The 20436-nt window shown below is 60.4% G+C and overlaps 1 protein-coding gene across 1 annotated transcript in view; it reads right to left on the bottom strand.

Moving 5' to 3' along the window:
• The window catches only part of EFCAB6 (EF-hand calcium binding domain 6), a 248212-nt gene extending 235220 nt beyond the window's left edge, over nt 1–12992 (bottom strand). The window contains exons 1-2 of the mRNA XM_062201869.1: nt 12904–12992; nt 8795–8898 (exon numbers count right to left, since the gene is read on the bottom strand). Coding sequence (XP_062057853.1) covers nt 8795–8865 — 71 coding nt within the window. The 5' untranslated portion in view covers nt 8866–8898; nt 12904–12992. The remainder of the gene's footprint in view (nt 1–8794; nt 8899–12903) is intronic.
• Nucleotides 12993–20436: the final 7444 nt, after the last annotated feature.

Here is a 20436-nt window from a genome sequence, read left to right as displayed (position 1 = left end):
CGGCGCCGTCCTCGTCCAGCAAGAGACAGAGACCGAACACTTTGCACGGGGTTCCTTTATTGCTCGGCAAGCAGGAGATCCAGCTTCGATCTCTTCTGGGCAGGAACTTCCCTTACACCCGCGTAGCAAGGGTTTATATGCACAATACACGTCACAAATCAGGTGATAGGCTAGAAGCGCGGGGATAGGACAATCTCGTGGCAAGGCGGGAAGGAGCGAGCTAGAGCGGGAAATCTAAGGCGGGAAGGAGCGAGCAAGAGCGGGAACTCCCTGAGATGAGGAAGAACCCGGAAGCAGGGAGTCGGCGCCATCTTAGGGGCACGGTTCCTCCGGTCTGGTTCCCTACAAGGGAGTCCCACTGCCATTAACTGGTCGATGCCCATCTTCAATCTGAGACCAAAATTGACCCTATATTTAGATGACATTGCCTTTGTAGGTTTAATTGATACAGGAGCAGATGTTACTGTTTTAAAAGCTAGGGATGCAAGAAAAATACAACATTGGAAGACAGCACCCGGACCTGACCTCCAAGGTGTTGGAGGATTAAAATTGGCTGATCAAGTCATCACGCCCGTAACTTGGCGAGATGACAATGGAGATACAGGAACCATCTTTCCACTAATTGCTGAGGTTTCCATGACCTTATGGGGGAGAGATGTGCTCTCACAAATGCAAGCGGTCCTTACTACGGATCACAAATCTCCACAAGCCAGCAGCTTTAATGGAGAACCTACAAGTAAGATTCACCCCCAATTCTAGGGGCCACTGCTCACCTCATACAAAAGCCAAGCCCAATCCCCATTGAATGGGAAAAAACAGGAAACATCTGGGTAGAGCAGTGGCCAATATTACAACCCAAACTTAGCATCCTTAAAGAATTGGTACAGGAACAATTGGAAAAGGGACACATAGAACCCTCCACTAGCCCTCATAACACGCCCATTTTTGTGATACCAAAGAAACAGGGAAAATATAGGCTTCTACAGGATTTGAGAGCTATTAACAAAAATATAAAAAAGATGGGAACATTCCAGGCCGGCATTCCCCATCCAGGGGCCATTCCTAATGGATACCACATAGTTACCATTGATATCAAAGATTGCTTCTTTTCCATCCCCATTGCAGAGCAGGATAAGGCTTACTTTGCCTTTACAGTATGGGAGCCCAATTTCCAGCTCCCTGCAAAAAGATTTCAGTGGACAGTACTCCCACAAGGCATGAAAAATAGCCCTGCCATTTGCCAAAGATACGTTTCTCATGCGACCAGCACACTTAAAGATCAGTGCTTGGTCATACATTATATGGATGATATCTTACTTGCTCACAAGAATGCAGCAATTCTGAATGCCTGTCTAAGTGAGACAGTAAGAAATTTACAATTCCTGGGTTTGTCTGTTGCCACAGAAAAAGTACAACATTTTCCTCCCTTTCAATTCTTGGGTTATCAAATCTCCTCCCATATATCTCCACTGGGCCCAAACCTGAAAGTCAAGCATAAATACTCACTTAATGAACTTCAGCAACTATGTGGCCAAATCAATTGGCTGAAGCCCTTCCTTCCCCTAACACCTGCAGAACTTAGACCGCTATACGATTTACTGACTAAGGGAAACAGCCCTTCCTCAAAAATCACATTGACGCCAGCAGCCAAATCCACCATAGAAAAGATTAACACCCAATTGTCAAATTTAAAAACCTGTAGATATGACCCTCAGGTGCCTCTATTTGCCATAACCATATCTACCTTCAAGGCCCCCTTAGGAGTTATTTGGCAACGACATGGACCACTTTTTTGGGTGCACATAGCCTGGAGCGATTGTCGTAAAATAGTAAACAAAGTAGATGCCATCCTTATGATGGGACTTAAATTAAGATATTATACCAATAAGATATTTAACGCAGAGCCAGACATAGTAGTCCTACCACTATCACAATTGGAACTGTCAACATTGATGCAGCACAGCACGCTCTTTCAAACTTTAATGATAAATTTTCCAGGACAGATTGACAATCACCTGCCAGCAGACAGGCTACTCCAGACACTAAAAACCTTAGAGATAGACTATCCAAAACATGCTTTCCCTGCTAATCAACCTATACCCATGGCACCATGTGCGTTTACGGATGCCAACACGTCACCGTTTGGAACAGTGATCAAATCTTTAACAGAAAAAGGTAAGATCCGTGTAGAACCCCGCGGGGGATCAGTACAGTTGGGAGAAATAAGAGCAATAGTCAAGGTTCTACTCCTTAGCCAAGATGGACCAGTAAATATATTTTCGGACAGCAAATACTCAGTACAGGTAGCAAAGACGATCCCTTTTGCAATCTTTAACCCGACCAGTAAACCAATTGACCAGATGTTCGCAACACTTAAAGAGCTAACTGAGAACAGAAAATACCCATGGTATATCTCACACGTAAGATCACATACTGGGTTACCTGGCTTTATTTTCCAAGGCAACAGAAAGGTTGATCGTCTTATCTCCTGCAACACGGCTTCCATTGGACACTTAGAACAAGCCCGTATTTTACACCAAAAATTTCATATGTCAGCAAGCAACATAAAATTGCTTTTCCCAGAGCTAACAATGAGCCAATGCAAACACCTAGTGCACTCTTACAAGAATTGTGCACCCCTCGCCCCATTAGGCCCACTGCAACAAGCAGGAGTGAACCCACGAGGCCTTGCTCCTAATAAACTATGGCAAGTGGACATCACCCACATTAATTCCTTTGGTAAGCTTAAGTTTGTTCATGTGGTGGTAGATACTTATTCAAAGGCTGTATTTGCAACAGCCCAATCCGGAGAAAAGGCTAGTAATGTGATAAAGGCAGTTAAATCAGCCATGCTGGTCCTTGGTGTCCCCTGGACCATAAAGACTGATAACGGGCCAGCGTATACATCACAGGAATTTACTTCCTTCCTGAAATCTTGGAACATACATTCTGCTACAGGTATCCCATACAACCCACAGGGACAGGCAATTATTGAAAGAACTCATAGGACGATTAAAGATCTCTTACAAAGGCAAAAAAATAATCATATACCCTCAGACCCACAGCTTGCTTTGACTGAGGTCCTTTTCACTATCAATTTTCTTACTTTTGATTCCCAAGGGATCAGCCCAGCTTATAAACACTGGGGATCCTTTCCATCCCAGACCCCAGCCCCTATGGTTAGGTGGAAAGACCCCCTGACAGGAGAATGGAAAGGACCACACCCCCTGCTAACCAAAGGTCGAGGATATGCTTGTGTCTTTCCAGAGAATGCGGAACAGCCCATTTGGGTACCAGCCAGAAACATCAAGCCTGCAACTGACAGCCAACCAGAACCAGCTGAACAAGACCGAGACTCCGCCTTGTTAGCAGACGCACCTGCCCTATCATCCTACCCTAAGAAACTGCCCAAAGCCACATCTGTTACCATTGTGTACCCCACTAGCTCTGGTCAGCCACTCCAATAGCCCACAGCCTGTGTGCGGTCATGCCATTCCTGATAACCATTATTCCTCATTCCTACCCCTATCTGAGCAAGCAATCCTGTGGTCTCTCGATTTGAGCGCTGGTTAGTCAACGACGGGTAAGATCCCCTGGGGGACAACCTAAGACAGGCACAGCTGCGTACGGAGACCACATGGAAACGGGGTCAACAATGGTATGGCCAAGAATCATGCCTCCCGTTGCTCAAAAATAAACGAAAAGGGGGAAATGTAGTGGAATGAGAAGGCCATGCCAAGGTGGCCACTGGCAAGTGAGCGTCAGTTAGTCAGGAATGGCTTTGAAACTGCCTGGCGACAGGCTGTGATTGGATGGCTGTGGAAACTGCCTGGCAACAGGCTGTGATTGGTTGGGGTATAGACCGCCCCTTGACCAGATTGGCTGGTCTTGGCTATATAAGTGTTGTATCAACTGTAATAAACGAGTCTGCAGGCTGCTCGCCTCAAGCCTGCTCTCACCGGACTCCCGGGGTCTGTGTATTGACTCCGCGCCTCTTGCCCCCACCACGCTGCTCTTCTCAGAAACGAACCCACTGCTACATTGTAGAGAATTCAACGGCTACACATCTGTACGTGTGTTTGTGCGTGTCTGCATATGTACGTTTTGTTTGTGCATGTATGCACTGTGTGCACATCTGTACATGTATGTGTCTGCATGTGTGTGCATCTGTACACGTGTGCATGTCTGCATGTGTGTGCAGTCTGTACACATGTACGTGTCTGCACGTGTGTGTACACATGTGTGCATCTGTACACACGTGTGCATGTGCATGTGAGTGGCCTGCTGCGTGTTCTTATGTGAACAGGTAAGAATGAAGGTGGCAAACAGCTAACGGGTGATAAGGAAACCTGGCCGCTGACCCCCGAGAGCAGAGAGCCTGACGCCCTGCCACCTACTCAGAGAACTACAGACACTCGGCGCGGGGCATCTGCGTGAGTTTCTATCAAACTGGAGGACCCGGGGTTCACGCCGCCCCGCCTGAAGCCAGGCCAGCCTCCCGACCCCCTTCTCTGTCTCAGCTCCCGGCAACCCCTGGTCTGCAGCTCCCGGCAACCCCTGGTCTGCAGCTCCCAACACAGGAGTCACAAGAATGCAAGTTGGTTTACAAATGTATCCCAATGATAGGGTTTCGTAAAAACAATTTAGGCCGCCATCTGAACTCAATCTAGCAGAATAACGCACGGTTATAAAGGGGCCTGCCTCCTCCTCGGCCTGCCCCACGGGTCTGGGCTACGGCCTCCTCCCCGGGACCTCCCCTCCCCACCCTCACCTGAGCACACACCTCTCCCGGCACCCACCTGCACGCACTCCCTGATACCCCGCGAACCAGACGTCAAACAAGGCTCTCCCAGTTAACATGCCGTCAGGGAGCCGGCTCTCGCCGTGACATGCGCCAACTGCAACCCGTGGATGTGTTCAGGACCAGGCGAGGAGGGGGTCCACCCGGAGCACAGGGCCATCAAGGCCCAGCAGGTGTGGAAACAGCGCTGCCACAGTGGAGGGAGACGCGGACCCTGGCACGTCATGTACAACACACACCTCCAGGGCCACACCCCACGTCCGCCCCCCTGCCCCCACTCTGGAGGGGCCGCCCTCCCCACCTGAAGCCCCCCGCACCGCACCGTGCCTACAGGCCGGTGCACCCCGCGCCGTACTCCCCCGGGAGACCAGCAGCCTTGGAACAAACCGCGTCTCCACACCACTGTGCGCCGGCCCCAGACGACCCAGCACCAGACGCTCCCGCGGACTGGACGAGGGGCGAGCCCTGCAGCACCGGGGTCCTGACGGTGCCCACCTGACGGCACCCACAGCACCCACCCTACACGTAACCAACACTCACCACACACACCACACTCACCACACCCTACACGCGCTAACCAACACTCAGCACTCACACCACACACTCACCATACCCTACACGTAACCAACACTCGGTCCTCACACCACACACCACACCCTACACGCGCTAACCAACACTCAGCACTCACACCACACACTCACCACACCCTACACACTAACCAACACTCGGCACTCACACCACACACACCACACTCACCACACACACCACACTCACCACACCCTACACGCGCTAACCAACACTCAGCACTCACACCACACACACCACACACTCACCATACCCTACACGTAACCAACACTCGGTCCTCACACCACACTCACCACACACTCACCACACCCTACACGCTAACCAACACTCAGCACTCACACCACACTCACCACACACTCACCACACACATCACACTAACCAACACTCGGTCCTCACACCACACTCACCACACACTCACCACACCCTACACGCTAACCAACACTCAGCACTCACACCACACACACCACACACTCACCACACCCTACACACGCTAACCAACACTCGGTCCTCACACCACACTCACCACACACTCACCACACCCTACACGTAACCAACACTCGGCACTCACACTACACACACCACACTCACCACACCCTACACACGCTAACCAACACTCAGCACTCACACCACACCACACACTCACCATACCCTACACGTAACCAACACTCGGTCCTCACACCACACACCACACCCTACACGCTAACCAACACTCGGTCCTCACACCACACACCACACCCTACACGTAACCAACACTCGGTCCTCACACCACACACCACACCCTACACGCTAACCAACACTCGGTCCTCACACCACACACCACACCCTACACGTAACCAACACTCGGCACTCACACCACACACACCACACACTCACCACACCCTACACGCTAACCAACACTTGGCCCTCACACCACACACTTAACCAACACTCAGCACTCACCACACACACCACACGTCATCACATACCATACTACATGCTAAACCAACACTCAGCACTCATACCCCACATCACACACACTCACCACACACACTCACCACACACTCACCACACCCTACACGCTAACCAACACTCAGCACACCACACACTCACCACACCCTACACGCTAACCAACACTCGGTCCTCACACCACACCACACACTCACCATACCCTACACGTAACCAACACTCGGCACTCACACCACACACTCACCACACCCTACACACTAACCAACACTTGGCCCTCACACCACACACTTAGCACTCACCACACACACCACACGTCATCACATACCATACTACATGCTAAACAACACTCAGCACTCATACCCCACATCACACACACTCACCACACACACTCACCACACATGCCACACACTTATCACACACACCACACACTCACCACACACATCACACTAACCAACACTCGGTACTCACACCACACACACCACACACTCACCACACCCTACACGCGCTAACCAACACTCGGCACTCACACCACACACACCACACATTCACCACACCCTACACGCTAACCAACACTCGGTCCTCACACCACACACACCACACACTCACCACACCCTACACGCTAACCAACACTCAGCACTCACACCACACACACCACACATTCACCACACACACCACACTCACCACACCCTACACGTAACCAACACTCGGCACTCACCACACATCACCACACACCACAAACTACATGCTAAACAACACTCAGCACTCACACCCCACATCACACACACTCACCATGCCACACACTCACCACACACCACACACTTAACCAACACTCGGCCCTCACACCACACACACACACACACACACAGAGCACATGACCCCCCCAACGTGTTCTCCCACCCCTTTCCCCCATGCAAGGCGGAGATCCCTCTGCAGGGAGCTAGTGACCGGGTCAGCATGGCTCCCTCACCTAGCGCCCAGGCCCAGGCCTGCTCAGTGCCCGCCCCTAACTAGGTCACTCACACCAGCACAGCAGGGCCCATGGCGAACGCTGCCCAGCGTCTACTGGGTAACTGAGTTTTTGTGGTAAATCCTACCAACACTGAGCGCCAAAAAGCACCGGTGTGGAACCGGCTTTCTCCGTTGTGGACACACAGTGCGGCTTCAGGAGCCCTCTGGAAACTCGGCACTGCCTGGGGAACAGCAGCCGGGACAAGCAAGCCGCCCACACGCGCGCCGTCGGGCAGCCATGGCCGTCACACAGCCGCCCCACTGGGGCCAGCGCTGGGGCACGGTGGGTTAGGTCGCTGGGTGTCAGTTCAAGTCCCAGCGGCTCCACTTCCCATCCAGCCCCCTAACAGTGAGCCCGGGAAGGCAGCAGGAGATGGCCCCAGTCCTTGGGCCCTGCACACACATGGGAGACCCGGAAGAAGCTCCTGGCTCTGGCCTGGCTCAGCCCTGTCCATTCTGGCCATCTGGGGAGTGAACCACTGGATGGAAAATCTTGTTTGTTCCCCGTGTGTGTGTGTGTGTGTAACTGCCTTTCAAGTCTTTAAAAAAAAAAAAAAAAAGGAAAGAGAAAAAGAAACCGGAGGAGTGGGCGACAGCAAGGCTGCACAGACCCGGCCTCGGGCGCAGGGCCTGAAAGTTGTGCTGCTGCTGCCATCTATCGCGGGGAGAGGGAAAACCTGCTGCAAGCCCACGGCAGGGCCCTAAACCTGCGGTCAGGGCGAGCGCCAGACTCCAACCAGCCCTCGCTGACACAGACGCGCCAGATCCTCGCTGACAGACATGACCCCCCCACAGCGTGTTCTCCCACACCAAAAAAAAAGGTCCTCACTAACACAGAGGCGCCAGGTCCTCGCTGACACAGAGGCGCCAGGTCCACGCTGACACAGAGGCGCCAGGTCCTCGCTGACACGGACGCGCCAGGGTCCTCACTAACACTGGTGTGCCAGGTCCACGTTAACTCGGGCACACCAGGTCATGCTGACATGGACACGCCAGGTCCATGCTAAGACGGACACACCAAGTACACGTGAACGCAGACGCGCCACGTCCATGCTAACACGGACACGCCAGGTCCTAAGTTGGACATGCCACATCCACGCTAACTTAGACACACCGGGGTCCACGCTAACACAGATGTGCCAGGTCCTCGCTAAGTTAGACATGCCAGGTCCTCACTAACACAGACACGGCAGGGTCCATGCTAACACAGATGTGCCACGTCCATGCTAACTCAGACACACCAGGGTCCACACTAACTCAGACACACCAGGTCCATGCTGACCCGGATGTGCAGGGCTTGTTGACGGCGTGCGTGGGGGAGTGCCTGGACAGCTGTGCACGGCAGTCCGCGTTCCAGGTACGCCTGCTGCCTTGTGTAGGACGCACACCGGCACTCGGCGCCCTCTCTCCAGACCTCACACCCCGCCCGGCGCGTGGCCCGGAGGCGTGGCTCACCTGGCTTTGGTACTGCATGATTTGGTGCTGTTGGCTGTGGCGCCGTTGCTCTTGATGCAATTCCGCTTCATCTTCGTGATGAAATATTTCTGAATTCCAGAGTTCTGAAACACAGGAGAGCGACGGGGTTAGCACACGCTGGCGACGCGGCGCTTCCGGTCTGGCTGCTCCCGCCACAAAAACGGAGTCTGCAAAGCAGTCGATGACCCACAAGCTCCTGGAGACCGCAGGCTGCTACGGGGTTTCCGCACCAGACAGACGGCCGGTTCATGAGAGCGCTGAGCACCCTCCTCCCACACCCAGCCCAGCTCGCAAGCACCGGCCGCCGCCCCCACTTCCTGACACCCAGTGCTGACAAGGCTGCGACTGCCTCCTACGGCTCCTAGAATGTGGCCCAGTGGCCTCTGACCGCACAGAGGCGCCTCGGCTCCGGGGCTCCCAGACCTGCAGCTGCGGCCCAGCGAGGAACAGGCTCCCGTCCCAGTCTGCGTGGGGGCCTGGGAATCTGCATTGCCGACAAGTTCCCAGGGCGCCCAGCGGCTACGGCTGCATCCCAGATCTCAGTGCAAACAGCACGCCTCCTGGAGCCTTCCTGGACTCCGCCCAGGGGCCTCTCCCCTTCCTTCGTGTCTGGCTCTAGACGCGTGGATGGCGGCGGGGCTTTGGGGCTTGGTCCCGCTGGACCCCACATTCCATACAGACCAGGGCCCAGTTCATTTCTGTCCTCACACCTTAGGCCGTTACTGGCACCCAGGGGTGTTCAAAATCACCACCCGAGGGGCCGGCGCTGTGGCGCAGCAGGTAAAGCCACCACCTGAGAAGCTGGCATCCCACATGGGCGCGAGTTCAAGTCCCGGCTGCTCCACTCCCACTCCTGCTCCCTGCAAACACACTCAGAAAGCAGCAGAAGGTGGCCCAAGTAGTTGGGACCCTGCCGCCCACGTGAGAGACCCAGACAAAGCTCTTGTCTTTGGTCTGGCCCAGTGCTGGCCGTCGTGGCCATCTGGGGAGTGAACCAGCAGATGGAAGGTCTGTCTCCCATCTCTGACTTTCAAATCGAACAAATCAGCGTTTAAAACGGTGACTGCCTGACTCTGCTCCTGGTCCAGAGCCCAGCGACTCGGGTGTGGCCGGCTGAGGACCAACCGGTGACAGCCACAAGCCTCTCTCGCTGCCCCGAGCTGGGGTGGGCGGTGACTACAGCAGGAAGTGCTAACACCGCCCACCTGGCAGCCAGGAACCGGCCCAACGCTGAGCAAGCTCAAGTCCACCCGGGGATTCACCACGTCCACTCTCCCGCCAGCCCTGGCTGCTGGGCGAGCCCCCCGGGGCAGGGGCCGCACTCAACCCGCAGCCTCGCGGGGCCCACAGGCGCCAGGCACCTCCTTCTCCTCCATGCGGGGGTCCCACGCATTTCACCCCCCACTCTGGAACCCGAGCCCCTGCCTGACTTCCCGGCACTTGGAAGGACTCTGCCCGCAGGTGCGGTGAGGGAGACGGGCCAGGCTGCGGCGCTCCGAGCACGGCTCCCCGCACAGAGAGCACACGGCGAGAGGCCACCGCTCGGGCACGGTGCTTCTCTGCCAGGGGAGTAGCGACGCGCAGTTCCTAACAGATGTTATCTGTATAGAATCATAACAAGAGTGCCGTCCATCTGCCTTGGCACCCAGAGCACAGACCACCACCAGGGTGGAAACCGCGCAGCCAACCGGAGACGGCAGCGCAGGCAGACGTGTTGGCACTGCTACCCGGGGCCAGGGGAGGGGGCCCTCATCCCACGAGCCGGGAACAGGGGCTGGAAGCAGCGTGCGAGACTGGCAGCCCAGGGCAGATGCAGGGGCGCGGTCCCCTCCTCCTGGCCGTCGCTTCGCCGTATTCCGGGACGCGCACACAGTCCATCACGCGGGTTCCGCTTCCGCGTCCCCACACACCTCAGCACTGCCTGCATGGCCTCCCTCAGCCCGGGGTGGGCCCCGCCGGCCCCACGGCGTACCACGCCGCCCGCAGGCTCCCCAGGTGGGCTCCCTGGCCAGACGGCACTGCACAGTCACTGCTTGGCAGCCTTGCTCCAAGGCAGGCGCCCTGGGGACTGGGGGGGGGGGGGGGCCTCCCCGGTCTGACACCGACACTCAGCGAACCCCTTGCCCCAGAGGACAGGAGGGGAGAGAGATAAATGCGGGGAGAACTGGACCCTTGAAAACCCCGGTCTGAGCCAAGGCCACGCTCTCGGCTCTCGGCTCAGCCGCCCGCCTGGCCTGCCACGTGTGCTCTCCGCGCGATCACGCCACCTCGCTGTCCCCAGGCTGAGTGGACGCTCGCTCTCCACCTGTTCTGACGCACGCCCTAACCCCATGAACCTTGCCTCTTTGCTGACCACTGCTCTTTCTCGCGCGAAGACAAGAACCCCACACTGCGATGTCAGCTAGCCGAGGGCCAAGGGGCCTGGGTGTCTCAGTGGCCTCTGCAAACCCCGAGACCAAGCGCGGACCTGTGAGGCGACCTTCCCTGGGTGACCCCAGATGCCGACGGTGTCTGCGCTGTGTCGAGAAAGGGCCTCAGGCCCAAAACAGGTAGTGATGCGCTGCAGGGTGTGAGAGCCCGGCAGGAGGAACTGACAGGGAGGGCTGCCAGGGTGTCCCCAACAGATAGGGCGTGGCCCGCAGCAGGTGCCCGGGCCAGAACCGCCAGCCAGAAACGGCTGAGACCAGCCCCAGCATCCCCACCTGCCCTGTGCTCGCCCGAGATGAGGGGACACGGAGCCCACACCCGCCACGCAGGCCCCGCCCCGCCTCTGTGAGGAGCCCCCAGGTCTCCGTTAGCTGCCGGAAGAGCCCTTTCCCCAGAGGACCGAGAAGGCCTTCCTCGCCCACCCACACGTGGGTTTCCTGTTTGCTCGCAGCCCAGCAGGCAGCCCCGCTGTGTGAAGCCCACGGACGGACAAGGACCTGCGCCACGGCTCTCCTCCTGAGGCCATCCGCTCTGCCCGTGCAACGTGACCCTGACCCCTGACCTGCGTGTCTCCCTTGGGCCACACACTGGGGCTTCTCCAGGCCGCCGCGGTCAGGCAGTCCTGGAGAAGCCGCAGCCTGCCCTCTATCCGGGTCTCCATGGCCTCAGCCACAGCGTGGGAAGGGTCACCGGCCATCGCGGTGCCAGCCAGGGGTAGGACCGGCAACAGTGAAACCGCACAGAGAGCCCCAGAGAAGGGACCGGAAGTGGCGCCACCCCCACCCTCAAACGCCAGGGCGGCCTGGACAGTCCACGACTTGGCTCCACCCACTTGTGTAGACCTGTGTTTGGGGTGTTTTTAGATCAGATCTCAGAGAGGGAGTGCGAGCCTCAACTCCTACAGCCTCTGGTCCCACGTGGCGGATGGCGCGACCCGGCAGGGGACCCAGGAGACCCGTCTGTGGCTGGGCCGTCCATGCACACCTGCCGGAACTCTGCTAAAACAGCCGGCCGCCGCCTGCCGCCATTAGTCCTGGCTACGGGTCAGCCCGGGGCTGGTTCTGTCTGCGGGCGCGGGCAGCTGTGGGAGCCCAGCACGGACGCCAGCGAGCCCTCTGCACCTGCAGGAGTGGCCGGCTGCAAAGCGGCGGGCGAGAGGCACACAACTCGCCGAGAGCAACACCTAAAGGCCGGGGCGAGCAGTCTAGGAGCTCCGGCCACGGGCGGGCCAAGCAGCCGTGAACAAGGAGGGGAGAGGGAAGGCGCCAAGGCCGCCTCCCCAGGACACACCTGCGGCGAGGCGCCAGCGGCCGCACCTGACTCCCTAAGTCCCCGGCCGGGCCGAGCGAGCGTCCGCTGCGGACAGAGACGAGGGAGGTGGAATCCGTGTCCCGCCCGCTCCCGGGCCACGCATGACGACAGCGGGGGCTTCCCAACACCGCGACCCCCGCAGGCGGCCGGTCCGGTCTGTCAGAGAGCCGGACGCGGCGCGCACGCGAGTGGCCGTGGGACCCGGGGCGCCCTGAGGCATGGCCGCCCGCGTCTCCCTGCCGGCCCTCAGCGTCGCCGGCGCCCCGCGCGAGCCCCAAGAGAACGGGGACCCCGCTGTCGGCCGCCTCAGCCCCGGAGCCCACCACACGTGTGCGGGAACAGCCCATCACCTGCGGTGGGCAGCAGCGCCGGCCGTCTCAGAGCGGTGGGGCCCGCACAGCCCTCCCAGGCCCTTGCGCTCGCGCGTGGGGTCCGAGAGCCGCGGCCCGCGCCACCTCCCCCGGGGCCCTCGTCGGCGTCCGCCTCTCCGGGCCCTCAGCGGTGCGCGGAACCCCAGGCCGCCGGGCCGCGGAGGGAGGCCCAGCCCACACGGCGTCTCCGGGACGCTGTTGCCCGAGCGACGATGGCCCTCGCTGATTGGAAAATAAGCCTGCGCGCCTGGCAAGAAGCGGGCTTACGATTGGTCCACAGCCGGTGTCTCCGCCCCTAATGGAACTTCCGCCGGAAGTCCCGTCCCCTAGGGGAGCGGAACGGGCGCGCTGGGCGTCATGGCAGCGAGTTGTTGTTACGCCTGCTCTGCCGCGAGCTGGGGTTCTGAGGCGGACGGCCCGGGGCCATGTGGCCTAGGGACAGCTGGCTCCGTTCCCAGCGAGGCAGGCTCTTGCCCACGTCGGGGCTGGCGGTGCCGGTCACCCGCAGCTGCCCCGGACGTCCGCCCCGGTGGTCGCCTTCGGGCCTGTCTGCCTTCGCCAAGCCTGGGTGACCGCGCGCCTGCGGTCTGGGAGAGGCTGGGGGTCCCGAGACCTCGTGGGCAGCGCCGGTGCGCGGCGGGCGGCGGGGTTAGCCCGGCGGCAGGTGCGGCAGGTGCGCTGCGCGGGAGGCGGGGCCCCCTGTGAGTCCTCCGGGTAACGGGCTGAGTGGTCAGTGGGTCGGCATCTTTACCAAGATGCTCGGTGCTCTGGGGAGTGCGAGAGGGCCCTGAGGCCGGGCCGTGTGGCCCCGGGTCCGAGGGCTTCCGCTGCTCCCCCAGGGTCTCACGTGTTCAAAGAAGTCCCCCGGTCCCCACTGCACTCAGTCACCCTTGGGGGACCGGCCGGGTCCTGACTACTGCCTGGCTCCTGGCCGTGTCCATCAGTGCCTCCTCTGCACTGGACCTCCAGCAGCTTCCCGCCCAGCTGATGACCCCTTGCTGCCCGAAGCACTCGCTCCTGGCGTGTCGGCCCCTGCGCCCTGGCCTTGCTGGGGACCGCCCTTTCTGCATGGCCTTCAGGTCCCCTGACTGGGGCGGGGGGAGGGTCCAAGGTCGTGCTCTTGCACCAGCCCTGCCTCCCCTACCGCCACCGAGTGGAGACCACAGGGCTAGGACAGCCGCACGGGACCCTCCTCAACAGATGCCCCCCCACCAGGAAGCCTCGCGCCTTTGCCTGGATGGCCACGGCCCCACGTCCAGCGCCGACAGGTCCTGCTGGTCACTGCGCCGGGGCCGCGGGCTGTGGTCACCTCCATTCCCCACTCCTTCACCAGCATAAACACCGATCTTTGAGGCCGGTCGCGGGCCACCGGGACCACTCCTCACAGCCTCTCTCCATGCTCACTGGGCGCCCAGCACGGGAGCCGGCTTGAGGGGCTTAGCACCCGCTGTGAGGAGAGCGGGGTACGTTTTATTAAATGCAGCCCCGCACTTCACCCCGCCCCCCGAGCGAGCCCTCAGCAGTCCCGTGGACAGTCCCTGGGCTGTGAGGCCAGGCACCTGCCATCCAGGGCGTGGGAGAACCCGCCGTGTCCCTGAAGCGCCGCTGAACAGGCTAAGAACCGCCTGGGCATACAGTGTTGTACATTGTTCCACCCATAAAATTAACTTTAAAGCCACAGTGGCTTTAAAACGTTTCCCTATAAACTATGAAAATATATTTTTCTATTGTAACTCTGCACCCGCGTGAACACATGCATGCAAACAACATACAAATTAAAATGTTCCCGTCTGTGTAGCCCAGCTACGTGTTCTGCTGGGCTCTAAGATTGCGGGGTTAAACCTGCCTCACCTGTAGCGCTCCACAGTGGCTAAACCCAGGACGACACATTGTCACCCCTCGTCTTCTAGCTGAACACCATCGCTTCCCTGGTCCTCTGTGCCCTACATCCTCAGCAACAAACCCGGCTTTTCGGGGGATTTTTCACATGAGAAAGTGACGTGTGTCACCAGTCCGAGAGCGCGCACAGTGAGAACACAGGGCTCTCCCAGACGCATGCGTGTGCTGATGGCGGCGGGCGCCCGCAGGGCTCCGGCCACAACCCGACAGCGCTCAGCCAGGAAAAGCCGTGAGGGCACAGAGGCTGGGAAGGCTCCCTGGGGCAGGGATTCTTTAACCTAAACCTCGAGGCTCACGGGGGCCCCCAGATGCCTTCTACAACAGCCGCCATGCAGAGCCGCCCACTCATCAGCCAGACCGGAGCCCAAGCGCGGTGCTGGTCCTCATGGCTGAGCGACGGGTGTCACCAGTGCTGTGGTCGGGCATCCGGGCACAGCTCGGACGGCACCGCCCACGACTGTCATCTCGAAGGCTCAGCTGAGGTCGGATCCAAACTCGTGACTGTGGACAGACGTGGCTCCCTCAGCGTGGGCTTTGTCAGGACGGACGTGCCCCCAGAGTTCCTCCAGGGCACGTGACCCCAGAGAAAGCCCACAGCAGGAGCCGGCGTGTGCTGCTGGCCTGATCTGAAGCAGGCTACGCTGACTGGAAGTTGGACAGCACCCAGCCCAGCCTCAGTGGGAGAGGATCACCCAAGTACGGGAACCGGAGGTGGGGCCCACGCGAGTCCACGAAACGTGTAAGCTCAGGGCTGGTGTTCAGAGTGCAGTGAGGGACAGCGGCCAGGGAGCAGCGTGGAGAGAACCTCCCGCGGCCAGGGGCAGGCCTGCCACACCCACCTTCCACATGGAGCCCGCAGCTGGGCGAGGGTCCTGCCTTCCCCGCCATGCCTCCCCCAGAACCGGGCGGGCGGCTTCTACCCTTGCCGGAGCTCTGAAAGCCGGCAGACTCCAGACAAAGTGCTTCAGCGCTCGGGGCTTCCAGCGGGGTCGGGGGAAGCCAGGACAGTGGGGCGTCCCGAGGTGGGAGCCCCCTGCCCACCTCGCAGGTCCACTCTGCACCCCCGAGACGGAGCTGCGAGATGCCACCTGTGATTGTTTCGTGGTCATCAGTAACCCTGCTATGGTTGGAGGCTTCGCCCTCACGTGGAGCAGGGGGCGGGACGTGGTCATCCCACCGTTCCCAAGGGAGGCCCGGGAGGCACGGACGGGCGGGGACAGAGGCCGGGACGGCTCGGGCAGTCTGCTCACAGGATTTGTCCGACATCTGTGGTCCTTTTTGTGGCCTCACTAAAGGGAGACAAAGACTCTGCTGTCCGGGGGTTGGGGGGCAGTGATGTTTAAAAATAAACAAATGAGAGAGGGCGGTGCTGTGAGGAAGTAGGTTAAAGCCTCAGTCTGCAGCGCTGGCGTCCCATATGGGCGCTGGTTCAAGTCCCGGCTGCTCCACTTCCGATCCAGCTCTCTGCTGTGGCCTGGGAAAGCAGAGGAAGATGGCCCAAGTCCTCGGGCCCCTGCACCCGCGTGGGAGACCCGGAAGAAGCTCCTGGCTTCCTGCGGCCATTTGGGGGAGTGAACAAGTGGAGGGAAGACCTGTCTCTGTGTAACTCTTTCAAATAAATAAATATTTAAAAAAAAAAAATGAGGTCTGAAACGCTGCCGTGGTTATTCTTCCTTTTCTTGGAGAGATGCGCTCTCCTCTCTGGCTCTCGCTCTCGCTCGCTCTCTCTCTCTCTCTCTGGGGTGTTTGCCTTGACAGCCGATGCACCTGCTCGCGTTAGTTCAATCAGCCAGAAACTGAGCCGCGCGCTCCCAGCACCGCGGCTGCCAGTGACAGACCATCACTCCCCGCAGGGAGCCACGTGGGCGTCTGCCGCAGGGTCCGCGCGGAGCCCCCCCCACCCCCCGCAGCTCTGGCCACGTGCTCACTCCCCGGCGAGCTAGCGCGCGCGCCCGCAAGCGTCCCAGCGCGCAGAGCGCCACGCGTGGGCTGTTTGCCGCTCACGCTCGCCCCCGCCCCTGCCCCCACCGCGCTGCACTGCGCCCCCGGGAACAGGGCCGTCACGTGGCACACACCTGCGCTGCTAGGAGCCAGGATCTGGCACCCGCTTGTGGTTAGTGCAGTTCAGCACCGTTAGGTAAGGAGCCCTTAGTGATCACCTGACGGGCACGGATGAGGACAGACGCCAGGACGGGTGAGGCACCTGCTCGGGGGGGGGGGGGGGTGTCTCAGGGCTGCAAATGCCTACCATGAAGCAGACTGCACCGGTTACCAGCGTTGGCCAACAAAGAGGATTGTCTGTGTCAGGAGTCCAGCCCGGGGCTGCCAAGCTGCCACCTGCGTCGGGGTGATGTCCCCCATGGGAAGCGCAGAGGGAACAGGCTGGTGGCCGCACCCAGCAGCTCCCTGGGGACGCCCGGAGCGGAGGAGCGTCCTGGCCCTGGCCCCCGCCCCACTGTCTCAGGCTTCCCTTACCGGCACGTGAGACACCACGGACGTAGCTAAGGAGGACAGCGTCAAAGAGGGTGAAACGCGTTTCCCGCTGCGCTGTATTTTACGGGGCACACGGAACCACGGCCGGTTGTTATAAAGCGTTTTCCATGGAGCTCGGGCGCCCTCTCCGGTGGAGAGCAGGCAGGTTGAGAAGGAGGCAGAATGTTCCATGCCAGCCAGTGCGCGGGACTCAGGAGAGTCCAGGGCCCCCACAAGCTGGGCACGCCCTCCAGGGGCAGGTGCCCCTGCTGGCCAGGTCCATCCTGAGCTAAAGTCTCATCTCCCCTCTGGGGCTGAGCCGACACTGACCACACCCGAGTCACCAGACGTTCCGGCCCCATGGGATTTGGGACACCCAGCCAGGGCTCTTCCCCCGAGACCCTGATGGGCCCCAAACAGGCAGAGCTGGACCTGCACCTGCACCTGGCGCCCGACTCCCCCCAGGCAAGGAAGCCCTCCCCTTGGCAGCTCCTGTCCCTTCCTGCTGCTGAGTGCGTCCCCTCCCCTGCCCCACCCCTCACACGAGGCAGTGCTCCTGCTGCCCTGGACATCACCTGCCTCAAATCCCCACGGTCGCTCTGCACCGCCCCTTTGCCACGTGTCACGGAGCTGTGTGTCGAGCAGAGCCGTGTGAAGCTCACTGGGCCAGACTGGAGACCGTCCGCTGGCACATTTGTGTGACACAGCTGGAGATGGAGGCTGGCAGGCAGGTGGCTGGCCTGGGCCACAGAGCCACCCCCGAGGCACCAGCAAGCGTGCAGAAGCCAGGCCTGTGCACACAGGCGCGAGCAGTGGGAGGCGCGGGAGCGCCAGCCAGACTGCCCACGCCCCCAGGGCTCAGCACAGGCCCTGCACAGCTGCCACACGGTGAGCACCAAGAGACAGAGGAAGAAGCGGCCCCCTGGGGACCGTGCCGGCTCGGAATGAGGCAGGGGGCAGGGGAAGGAAACGCACCTGTCACCCCCCCCAGAATCCGAGACCTGACACCTGGAGCCGGATCAGAAAGGCTGTTCCGAGCCAGTGGACAATCGAGCTGGGCTGTGTCACGAGGTGTTCCAGGACACGTGCAGGAAGGGGCCCACGTGGGGGTCAGCGTTAGGAGGACGCCCCTGGCACGCAGCCAGGAGCTGGCCACACAGGCACGGGGCTGGCGGTCTGAGGACAGGTGAAGTTGGCTCTACCAGGTAAAGCGTTGTTCGTGGACTCAGCAAGCATCAGGCGCTGGTTACGCAGCCCCCCGACCCAGGAAGAGAGCCCACGGAGGGAGACACCACCACAGAGGGGCAGAGTCACGGGGAGCACTGGGGTCGCGGCGAAGCCACAATGCAGGACATGTGCCCCGACTGCAGGTGGTGTGGCTGGGGGCGCAGCTGAAGGGAGGTTCAGTGACAAGGCCGGGCTGGCTGAGGGCTCACTGGGCTTGTCCAGCAGCCAGACATGCCACAGGGGCCACAGCCCAGCCCAGTGACGCTGGACCCCCTGGCCCAGCCCAGCCCAGAGCCCCAGTGAGCACCAGACACGAGGAGCGGTGCGCGGGAATGAGGCCACGCTACGGAGTGGGGCAGGGCTGGTGGCGCACAGCCACTGGACACCCACAGCCGCTTGTCCCCTGCCCAGGACCCAGTCAGAGCAGGGTTACAGCCCCAGGTGGGGCTCTGAACTGGTCCCTGGAGGACGGCTCTGGCACCTGTGGCCACCAGGGGGCGCCAGCCGCAGAGCCAGGGGTGTGCAGAAGGCTTGGAATGAGAATGTCGCAGAGGCTCTCAAGGCAGCGTCACTCTCTCGGCTATGACCGTCCTATGACGCCACGGGGCCAACGATGCCAGGCCCGGGGGACTCAGTGGCCAGCCTGCCTTGGTGGCAGGGCTTGTCCCTTTCCAGATGTACGGGGCGCGTGCAGGGAAAGCAAAGGACCCGGTGACAGCCAGGAGGCAGGGGTGGCCCCCTAAACGCTACCGTCCGGGAGCCCCAAACTTGGCAGGTTTAGCTGCGGATCCCATGCTGGTCCCCCAAGTACCTCCTGGGATCTCCCTGGCCTGGGAGCTCAAAAGGCCGGGCTACGACCAGCTTGGCCTGAGGGCCCTGGTGCTCAGGCCCGCTGTGGGGGTCTCCCCTGTAAGCACCAGCCTGCCCAGGACCCACCCCTCTGCCTGGCTGGGTTCCTTAGCCTCACCCCCGCCCAGACACACCACGAGGGGCTGGGAGGCGTCCTAGCTCACTGGCCCCATATTCAGGACCGGGAGACACCTCGGAGATGGGGTCCCTTCGCCCAGACCCCGCGGCCGGGGGAGCTTCTGAAAGTGCAGATTGGTGCTCTCCAGGGTAAGCCCACCCTCCTGTGTCCCCAGCTCTCCCCCCCGGAGGTCCTCTGTGCAGCCCCCAGCACACTCTCCCTTCCCCCACCCCTGGAATGCCCACCGTGGGCTCCGTGGGTCCCATGTGGCATCACTTTCTCACACACCCTGGGCCTGAGCTGGCCTGGGGGTCCCACTGATGCCCCCTCTCCCCACTGGGATGCAAGCTCCAGGGGGCAGGGGCTCTCCCTGCGTTGCTGTGCTGTCCTTGGGGCAGCAGGGGGCACTTGACCAAGTGTGGACAGACAGCTCCCAGGATGAGGGGATCGGCACGCCCCGACCCCCCGGCCTGACCTTGGCCGCTGGGAGGCACAGGCCCTGGGCGCAGCAGCCTGGCTGCTCCAGGAGCCGGGCCCTGTGTGATTGCAGATGGCTCCGGCTGACCTGGAAATAAACCCCGTTTTCCAGGAGACGCCAGCTTCCTCAGGCAGAATAGCAGCGCGGCCTCTGCTCCCACGAGGAGTCAGGAAGACGGCTCTGGAGCTGACGGGGGAGGGCAGCCGCCCCGCCTCTCCGCCCCTCCTGGGTGACGCTGGGCACAGTCTGCGGTGGAGGCACCCCGGGCCACAGGTGCGCCAGCTGCTCCCAGCCCCGTCTCCCAGCGCCTCCCTTCCCTGGCCAGCACGCCGGTGCCGGTGCCGGTGTCAGCAGGGCTCAGGCGTGTGGTCCCAGAGCAGGGGGGTGACCGCAAGGGCCTTCCCCACGGCCACACACACTCGAGAGACGTGCAGGGAACGTGTCTTTATTAAAGGTGCAAGCACAGGAG

This window comes from Lepus europaeus, chromosome 10, assembly GCF_033115175.1.
Source record: "Lepus europaeus isolate LE1 chromosome 10, mLepTim1.pri, whole genome shotgun sequence".
Taxonomy (NCBI): Eukaryota; Metazoa; Chordata; class Mammalia; order Lagomorpha; family Leporidae; genus Lepus; species Lepus europaeus.
This window is presented reverse-complemented; position numbering and strand designations above follow the sequence as displayed.